The sequence below is a fragment of the Salvia miltiorrhiza genome, chromosome 7, assembly GCF_028751815.1.
Source record: "Salvia miltiorrhiza cultivar Shanhuang (shh) chromosome 7, IMPLAD_Smil_shh, whole genome shotgun sequence".
In the NCBI taxonomy this organism is placed as follows: domain Eukaryota; kingdom Viridiplantae; phylum Streptophyta; class Magnoliopsida; order Lamiales; family Lamiaceae; genus Salvia; species Salvia miltiorrhiza.
The window spans coordinates 56333526-56343888 of NC_080393.1; the positions used below are offsets into that span (position 1 = coordinate 56333526).

The 10363-nt window shown below is 36.2% G+C and overlaps 1 protein-coding gene across 1 annotated transcript; it reads left to right on the plus strand.

Annotated features, from left to right (window-relative positions):
- The first annotated feature begins 3715 nt into the window (after window positions 1–3715).
- On the plus strand, window positions 3716–5237 carry LOC130994450 (uncharacterized). The gene is made up of 2 exons (XM_057919492.1): window positions 3716–4840; window positions 5103–5237. Exons 1-2 carry the CDS (start codon window positions 3716–3718, stop codon window positions 5235–5237), a joined length of 1260 nt encoding a protein of 419 aa, XP_057775475.1.
- The last annotated feature ends 5126 nt before the right edge of the window (window positions 5238–10363 follow it).

A 10363-nucleotide genomic window follows, 5' to 3' on the forward strand; every position in this document is an offset into this window, starting at 1 on the left:
CATGCTTATAAAGATTTTGTCCATGGATGTAAGGTTATTATCGATGAAGGGAGCAGACCTCAATTTCTTCATAAAGACATTGTTACAAAGTGGAAGGAATATTGGGCGACACCTGAATTCCAAGTTAAGTCGCAGCAGGCGAGCAAGAATCGTCGATCTGAGCCTGCTGGTCCAGGTACAGGGATATCTATCCACTATGGAGGCTCTCGCAGTGCTATTAGTCATGTTGAGTATGTGGTAAGTTATTGCAAACGTGTTTTTATCTTTGTAAAAAATTCAATAATTTAATTTTGAATCATCTTTCTTTATTACACGCTCGAGAGAGAACATTCCTATCGCAGATGCACAGTATGATACTTTCATGAGGATGCACTTTAAGAAAGGACAGTTCGATGGACGGGGCACAGACTCAGGGTGTAAGTAATATAAACATTTTATTCTAAGCATTTAATTCTATTTTATCAAATTTTAAGTTGTTTGTAATGCATCTAAATATAGCTTGAGATACATCGTCGAGTCGAGGAGTTACGCTCTACTCTTGGACGAGATGTCACTCCAGATGAGGTCAGTCAGATCTATAGGGAGGTGGTGATGCCAGATCCGAAGGGGCGTAGACTCGGTTGGGCATTATGACTCAGATGCGTTCCACTGGTTCGACGAGCACTCATTCGACGTGCTCGTCTCAATTTCCTTCAGCAGCAGTCTCAGCTCAGATTGCACAGCTCCAGACAGAGTTAGAGCAGACACAACAGAGAGAGGCTACTCTACAGGCTGAGGTGCAGGAGTGATTGGGCGTATTTATACGCATTTATTTGGGGGATTTTGGTGTGGTTTCTATGTTTAATTCGTGTTAAATATCATCTTTTGGACATGATTATGATCTTATATGTATTTTGATGGTATTTGATAGGTTTTGAAAAAAAAAAGTATTAATTTAGAGAAGAGTTTTGAAGTCGTGAAGCTGTGTGAAGAGGAAGTTGTGCACGTCTGCCGTGCGGTGTGCCCATTCTGCCTGGGCGTGAATTGATTGCATGGATTGAAGGCTAAAGTGCCGAAAAGAAAGACATGCTGAGCCACCATGTTTGATTTGGACTGATTTTAAGTTAGTTAATTAGCTAGTAGTCCACTAGTTTGTTTTTGTGGACTTTATATTATTTTTTTTTAGTTGCCTATTTAGACTAGGTTAGTAGGTTTTGATTTTTCCTTAGTTATATATATATTAGCTAGAGATCAATTTGAGGGAGACTTTGTTTTTGGAGATATCATACATATTCCAGACGGCAACTTTGAAGCAAATTTGTGGATGCAAATTTGGAGTTCTCAATTCAAGTTTTATTCCTTCATTTTTCCTTTGCAATTAATTATTTATTTTGTTTGATTTATTTTTATTATGAGTTCTAGCTAAATTTCTATATTCCGGCATTGATTAGGGAAGCACTAGCGAAATTATTCTGTGAGATCTAATTGTTCTTATACTTTATTTTTATGCTTGCATCTGCGATTCTTCATGTTTAATGATATTAATTGTTTTAATCCATTAGATAGTTGCAAATATTTATTGGGTTAGAATTAATTATATAGCCAATTGAACCGGCCATCCGTAATTGTGGTTTAGGTTTGATTAGTGGTAAATTGACACATCAGGGTCAAAGGAAAAGCAGTCTTAATTCAATAATCCTGCGTCAGAGTTTATTGGTTTTGAATCGGGTTTCTCTAGATATTAATGCTATCGGCTCATTAAATCTATAGAGCGTCTCTTACGGTTGTCAGTCGATTAGGGTAGTAATTAGTGAAGCGTCTTCCTGGTTACCGAATAATTAAGGAGAAATAAGATCACGTCAGAAGCGTCTTCGGTGATTATAACTGGTTTGTTTGCATGATTTAAAGTTATTTTTGCATCGATGATCGGAATAATTGAGCTAGGGTGGACTTAATTGATTGCTGGAATTCTTTTATTAATTGTTGGAATTTTTATTCATCTTTTGGTTAATTGGAAAAATTGCTTTATTTGGGTTTTATTTATTTAATTTTAAGTTTAGTATTTTCTATATTTTCTTCTCAAAATTTCGTGGGTTACTTGCAGGCTTTAATTAGATAAATTCTCGCCAGTCCCTTGGGAGACGATCTTGCTTACTGCTGTCTGCGCAGTGTGGGCATACCGGCTGACTGCCGGATATTTTTGGTGTAAAACGACGCACCAAATTTTGGCGCCGTTGCCGGGGATTGGTTTTAAGCAGGATTTTACTGATTTCAGTCTGTCTTTTATTTTAAGTTATTTTATTTTTAGTTTATGCCCCGTTCTTCTCGTACAGGCGTATTAGTTTTTGATCCAGAAATCGAGAAAACCGCACGAAAGTTGAAGAAGCAAGCTAAGGAGTGGAAAAAGATATCCAATTCTGCTCCACCGAGTCTTGAGGATCAAGAAGAAATTGAAGATCCAATTGGTGACCGTAATAATAGTGATGAGGAGAACGATAGAGAGATCGTTGATCCTCGACAGGAACCACCTCAACTGATCAGAGAGTTAGGCCGTCATAGAAGCAATCGCCCTTTGTGCATTGTCCTTCCTACCATTAATGGCAACGCTGAAATACGGCCTGGTTTCATTCAAGTGCTACCCAAATTCGGTGATTTACCTGGAGAGAGTGCACACAAGCATCTGGCTGAATTTGATCTAGTTTGCTCAACTCTACGCCCTCATGGTTTTACTGAAAATAATTTGAGGCTCTTGACTTTCTCTCATACTTTGCAGGGTAGAGCGAGAGATTGGCTTTTTGATCTTCCTCCTGGTTCGATTAGAACTTGGGGAGATTTAGAAGAACAATTCTTGCGAAAATTCTTTCCTGAGTCCAGAGCTGCAAATTTGAGAATGGCCATTAGCAGCATTAAACAGAAGAAGGCGGAGAGTCTAGCCGATTATTGGGAGAGATTCCAACAGCTGTGTCGCAAGTGTCCTGATCATGGATTTTCTGACTACCAATTGCTTACTAACTATTTTTATCGTGGTATGTCTTCTTTTGATAGGAAAATTGTTGACGCTGCTTGTGGTGGAAGCTTGACCAATAAAACTTTGGACGAAGCAAAGCAACTCATCGTTGACATGGTTTCAAATGGCCAACAATATGAGGATGAGGATGATGATCGTTATAGGCCAGTGCAGAAAGTAGAAGATTCCAACATGAACGAGAGAATTGATGCTCTCACATCTTTAGTTAGAGGACTTGCTGTCTCTAAAACTCAACACGTTCAATGTGGAATTTGCTTTGAAAATAATCATCATACTGATGCATGTCCATCTCTGCAGGATAATAATACTGAGCAAGCGTGCATGGGATCCGCTGATGAGCAAGAGATGAACGCACAAAGGCAAAGGCGAAACGACCCTTTTTCCAACACCTACAATCCAGGGTGGAGAAATCACCCAAATTTTAGGTGGAGACAGCAGGAACCAGGGATGTACGCGCCGAATCCGCCGCAGGCTGGACAGTATGCCCATACCGCACGTCCTGCACCGAGTTCTGCACCCAATATGAGCGATATCATGAAGAGCCTCGCCCAGAGCAGTGAAATTGTGAAGAATTTGGTGCAAAGTCAGCAGGCATTCCAGCATGAAACTCAGGCAGCGTTGAGTAATATGGGCACATAAATCACGCAGTTAGCCACTCAGGTGAACAAGCTGCAGGCGAATCAAGGCCGACTTCCTTCTGTCACGGAGATGAATCCCAAGGAAAATGCAAGTGCTGTAACTACAAGAAGTGGGAGAATTCTAGTTGAGCCACAACTTAAGCAGCAGGACAAAGAAGAAAAGCCCGATGAAGCCAAGGACGATGCAATTTGTGAGAAGTCACCAGAATCCACCGAGCCTAGCTCTTCTAAGGTAAGTGGAAAACCTAAGGTTTCAATTCCTCAATCACTGATTGCACCACCTTTTCCTTCTAGGTTGGCTCAGAACAAGAGAATTGAAGAAGAGAAGGATATTCTAGAAATCTTCAAGAAGGTAGAAATAAACTTACCCTTGCTTGATGCAATTAAGCAAGTTCCCAGGTACGCAAAGTTTTTAAAAGAGTTATGCTCTAAGAAAATAAAGTTTGGGAATGATGCGAGAATTCGAGTAAGTGAGAATGTTTCTGCTGTTCTTCAAAGAAAATTACCCCAAAAGTGTCGAGATCCTGGTATGTTCACCATTCCATGCATTATAGGTAATAAGACTGTTGAGAGAGCCATGCTAGATTTAGGAGCATCCATAAATGTCATGCCTTATTCTGTGTATAAGGATTTGCAATTAGGACCTTTGAAAGACACTCGTGTTATCATTCAGTTAGCTGATAGGTCTACTGCATATCCCGAAGGTGTTGTTGAGGATGTCCTTGTCAAGGTCAATGATTTGATTTTTCCTGTGGATTTTTATATTGTTGATATGGATGATTCTGCCTCTGCTAAGCAATCCTTGATTCTTTTAGGGAGACCATTCATGAAAACTGCTAAAGCAAAAATTGATGTGGATAGTGGAATGCTTAGCCTTGAATTTGATGGAGATGTTGTCACATTTAATATTTTTGAGGCTATGAAGCATGTTGAGGATCCTGAATCTGTGTTCATGATTGATGTTATTGACCATTTGGTTGAGGAATTTGTTGAGAATTTCAGGGAGGATGAGCTTGAGCATGTTATTTTCAGTTCCCTAACTGAAGAGAACTCCAAAACTGAGGAGAATGAAGCCATTAGAGAGATTATCATGCAGCTGTACTCAACGGAGGAAATTCCAGTTCGGCACCTGTCGAGCAGGATGCCCATACCAACCAGCACAGAACCGATTTTGCCCTCTGTTGTGAAGCCATCTGTCGAGCAGGAAATTACGTGTTTTTATCTTTGTAAAAAATTCAATAATTTAATTTTGAATCATCTTTCTTTATTACACGCTCGAGAGAGAACATTCCTATCGCAGATGCACAGTATGATACTTTCATGAGGATGCACTTTAAGAAAGGACAGTTCGATGGACGGGGCACAGACTCAGGGTGTAAGTAATATAAACATTTTATTCTAAGCATTTAATTCTATTTTATCAAATTTTAAGTTGTTTGTAATGCATCTAAATATAGCTTGAGATACATCGTCGAGTCGAGGAGTTACGCTCTACTCTTGGACGAGATGTCACTCCAGATGAGGTCAGTCAGATCTATAGGGAGGTGGTGATGCCAGATCCGAAGGGGCGTAGACTCGGTTGGGCATTATGACTCAGATGCGTTCCACTGGTTCGACGAGCACTCATTCGACGTGCTCGTCTCAATTTCCTTCAGCAGCAGTCTCAGCTCAGATTGCACAGCTCCAGACAGAGTTAGAGCAGACACAACAGAGAGAGGCTACTCTACAGGCTGAGGTGCAGGAGCGACGATGAAAAGAAGTAGAAATGGAGACTAGGCAGTTGGAAATGCAACAACAAATTTCTCAGCTTATGAAATTCTTTCAATCATCCTCAGGGTCGTTCCCCCGTTCCTCGTCTCCACCCTAGATACATGTTTTGTACTTATTATATATTGTTATCAGATTTTTATTTAGATGTTTATGAATTTATTACACTAACAGGTATCCTTTATGATATTTTATTAGTTTGATTTTGAGATGATTATTAATTTAAATATTGCATTGATTTTGTATTTATTAGAAACAGGTTTTACTGTGAAATATTAAAAAAATAAAAAGTATATATATATTGCTACGGTTTTACTACGGAATATTAAAAAAAATACCGGTATGTAGCTACGGTTTTGCTACGGAATATAAAAAAAATAAAAAAATGCCTATATGTAGCTACGGTTTTGCTACGGATTATTAAAAAGAATAAAAAAATACCTATATGTAGCTACGGTTTTGCTACGGATTATTAAAAAAATATAAAAGAAATCTATATATAGCTACGGTTTTACTACGGAAGGTTAAAAAAATACTTGTATATAGCTACTAGGGGTGGGAAGATAGGGTATCGGGTACCCGACTACCCGACCCGAAAAAATCGGGTATAGGGTACCCGATACCCGAAAAATTAGGGTATCGGGTCGGGTTCGGGTATTAGGGTGGTCTGAAAATCGGGTATCGGGTATACCCGATCGGGTATCGGGTATACCCGAATTTTTTATTATTATATATATATTTTATTTAATCAATTATATTATTTAATGTTAATTAACTATTCAACTCTCTCTCTCTCTATTCTCTAACATCTGTTGAGTCCACCGACTCAAATTCAGATTCTCAATTCTCTCTCTTTCAATCGTCCCTCTGGAGTCGCCCCTGTACTCCCGCCGTCCCTCGCCCGCCCGCCCCTCGCCCGCCCGACCCAGCGGCGCCCCTCGCCCGCCCGCCGTTCTCCTCGGCCGTCGCCAGTGGGAAGCTCGCTCCCAGTCCCACCGCGACCCTCGCCCAGTCGCTCCGCCTCCGAGCTCCGACGACAGGTGAGCGGCGCCCCTCGCCGCCCGTCATCGCCCAGAGCCAATCGCCAGTGAGCGGCGACCCAGCGGCGACCCAGCGGCGCCCCTCGCCGCCCGTCTTCTTCTTCTTCCTCTTCTTCTTTTTCTTCTTTTTCTTCTTCTTCTTCTTCTTCTTCTTCTTCTTCTTCTTCTTCTTCTTCTTCTTCTTCTTTTTTAAATACAGATCTGTATGTCAGTATGTGTTATCGAATTTGGTCTGATTTGGTGTATGAATTTGGTCTGATTTGGTGTATGAATTTGGTCAGCTTTTCTGTATGAATTTGGTCATCGAATTTACTGAATTTCAATTTGCTGCTGCTGCTTGAAAAACTATCGGGTATTTCGGGTACCCTAATACCCGAGTCGGGTATCCGATTCGGGTATTCGGGTACCCGATTTCAGAATCGGGTTCGGGATCGGGTAGGGGTTTTGGTCAATTTTCGGGTTCGGGTACCCGATTTTTTCGGGTAGGGTACCCGAACCCGACCCGATTCCCAGCCCTAATAGCTACGGATTCACTATGGATTATTAAAAAAATGAAATATAATATCTTTATGGTTACGGCTTTACGACGGCTATTTAAAAAAATTACAGAAATGAAAAAGTAAAGTAACGACGGTATATTCCGTCATTAAACCGTTGTTAAATTTAACGACTGAATATCCCGTCACAGGTGAACAGTACGACCAAGCATATCGCGACCCTTGTCATTCCGTTGTGAATTTTGGAATTTCCGTAGTTAATCGTTTTTTGCTACGGTTTAGCTACGGAATTTTCCATAGTTAATTTCGTTTTTTTTTTAGTGTTCAATGCCTGTCGTGTAGTGGATAGGTAGACGTACTAGTAATAATTAAATGCAACTTATCATATGATTAACCAAAATAAAACAAAATCAAGCAATAGTTTATTTGGCTCGACATCTTAATCAAAAAGTAAACATTAAACAATAAATCTATCAACACGAAATGTGTCGTAAATCTAAAATGCTAGTTTGAAGATTATGTGAGAAAGCAATCAAAGACAGGTGTGAAAGCACAAAAACTCATTGGTGGTTATTGGTTAATATTCTATTATATAATGTTTAAGCATTTTATGAGATCAAACATTGAAAAGTTAGCTAGGGAATAATTAGGGCAAAAAGAAAAAAAAAATTAAAGTAGAAACCCCAATGAAGAGGCCAAACCAAACATGACTTAAGCTATGACATGAGATGAGAGGCTTTGTTTCTGTTGGGTGGGTGGGTGGGGGTGGGGGTGGGGTGGGGTGGGGGTGTTAAAATACACTTCCAATTAATACTTTTTGAATGATTAGGTGTTTGAATCATCATACCTTGTTAGGATTCCTTTAGGTGGAGATTCTTATGAGTTTAAGAAGTGAGATTCTCTTGCTTTAATTTGGCCTCTCTTATTTTGGTGTATTTAGCTCACCTATATATGGTTGCCATGTGAGATTCCATTTCCTATATTGATGGTGGGGGCATGTTTTCTTTTTTCTTTTTTGGAGGGAGAGGACATATATACAACAATTATTTAAGGGTTGGTCGAAGTAATACTCTTTTTTTATGTATTATATATAATAATATAAATTCTCATTCACAAATATTTGTACGTACGAATCACATATATATTTTAATAAGTTATTTATAAATATTTTATTAAAATATTTAATAGATTATTTAATAGAACACTTGTAAGTATTTTATTAAAATATCTAATATCACACCTATAACTATTCTGTTAAAGTATGTGAATAGTCTGTATGTATGGACGTTCGTATGAGAGACCTTCTCCTTCAATAATCTACATATCATATTTAGATATTTACAAATTATTCAAGAGATATAAATACTTATATACTCTGTTAAGTGTATTATAAGTGATGAAAAAGTGTTATAATTAGTATTGAAAGTGGTGAAAATGTGTTACAATTAGTATTGAGAGTAGTGTCCAAAATAGATCGAAAGTTATTTGGGCAATGACCCAAAAAAGAAAATAAGTTATTTGAATGACGTATGAAGTATTGGTTTCTGATATGAGTCCAAAAGACCATCGATTGAGTTTTCTAACTTGTGCTTATATTATTTACTAGTACGTCCATTCATGCGATGCAGGAGAAATCGAATTTAAATGACATTTAAATGAATAAATATAAATATTATATACGATTAAAATATAAATACACGCAAAATATGATTTAAAAATAAAATATCAATTACTCAATAAAATTTCGAATTTAAAAACATAATTTTCAACTATATATAAAGTGTAATGATAATTATAGTTATTAAATAATTTTAAATTATTTGATAATGAAAATGAATACACACATTATTATTATTATTATTGTAATTATTATTATTATTATTATTATTATTATTATTATTATTATTATTATTATTATTATTATTATTATTATAAATAAGTAAATACTTTCATATACTGACATAAATAACAAAGTTGTAAAATTTTAACAAAGAGAAAGAAAATAAATATTTTAAAAATTTGAAAACTATTTGTTTTAAATTCATTTTTGATGATTTTTATACCATATTAAAAATCTTGTTATGAACTTAAACTTAAGATGCATATTTAATATTTCTTCATAAATTAAATTTGACGAAATTTAGAAAAGAATTTAAATAATGAGAAAAAATAGTAAAAAAATTATGGGAGAAGAGAGAGAAAAAATTGAGGGAAAAAATGGAAGGAGAAAAGTTAACTTTTATATATTAAAAGAAAGCCAATTTTTAATTTTTTTTAATACATATAACTAAACACAATATATATATATATATATATATATATAGGTAGGTATATATATATATGTATATGTATTAATAAATATGCATGACTTTGCACACTAGTATTAAATTCATAACTTCTACGTACGATTAATTCTAGTACAAATTAAAATTCACGAGATTAATGCATCAAGTTTTTCTAGTGAGCTTCACCCTTTTCTATATATTTTACGACATACATTACGAGGTGGAATTTACTCATATCACAATATATCGTGATGATCTTCCATGAGAGCTTTGATAAATCAATCAACCTTTAAATAATATTATTCCTCATACTATATGTGAAAAATCCCAATATTTGTTTACACCAATATTTACACACAGTAGCACACAGTATTTGGATTCTTGGGGAGGGCAAGTGGTTTATTGTTGTGACCCATTGACATGAAGTGGGAGTTGATATCTTCCTCTTATAATGGAACTTTATATCCCATCTTCTTTTGCCCTAAATCTGGAAAGATTTTTGAAGTGGGGTTAGGCATTCTTGGAAAATTATTAACTTTAACTTCACCTCTTTCTTTAGTAATAAATAAATAAATAATAAATAAGTAAATATATAAATAATGTCGTATGAAAGGAAAGGTCCATATTTTCCACCAATTTTATAGAGAAGTGGTTTCCTCTGTGAGAGAATCTATCATGCGGACGCATTCAGATCGATTTGAACCCGACCCGATTCATAATTAATAAACTTTGTCACTTTTTGTAAATTGGTATTTCATCTAGCTAGATGGTAAACTATAGTTAGATGGTAAAATAATAATATACCACTTTAACGTTTTTATTAAAATAATTATCAATTTTTATACATTCGTCCGTACTAAGATTCTTTGTCTTTTCAAGATGTAACTTGTGTGTTGAATGTAATAATATATGATCGCATCTATTTTATATGAAATGTAAAAGCAACTTGTAATTTAAGTAATAGTACTATCTTTAGATATAATACTCAATTATTTTATATATTATCAGCCACATTTGTTTCTCGATTTAGACTTATTTCTGACGTCCCTATAATTATATTTCTTTCAAGGTCTTTATTTGAAAAAAAAAATTGTTGTCAATATCTTAGCATTATTTTGGATACAATTAC

Excerpts from the sequence above, each read along its gene's own strand:
- LOC130994450 (XM_057919492.1), top strand. The coding sequence starts at position 3,716 with ATGAATCCCAAGGAAAATGCAAGTGCTGTAACTACAAGAAGTGGGAGA. Across the intron at positions 4,841-5,102 it reads CCTCTGTTGTGAAGCCATCT|CTTGAGATACATCGTCGAGT; the intron begins GTCGAGCAGGAA and ends ATCTAAATATAG.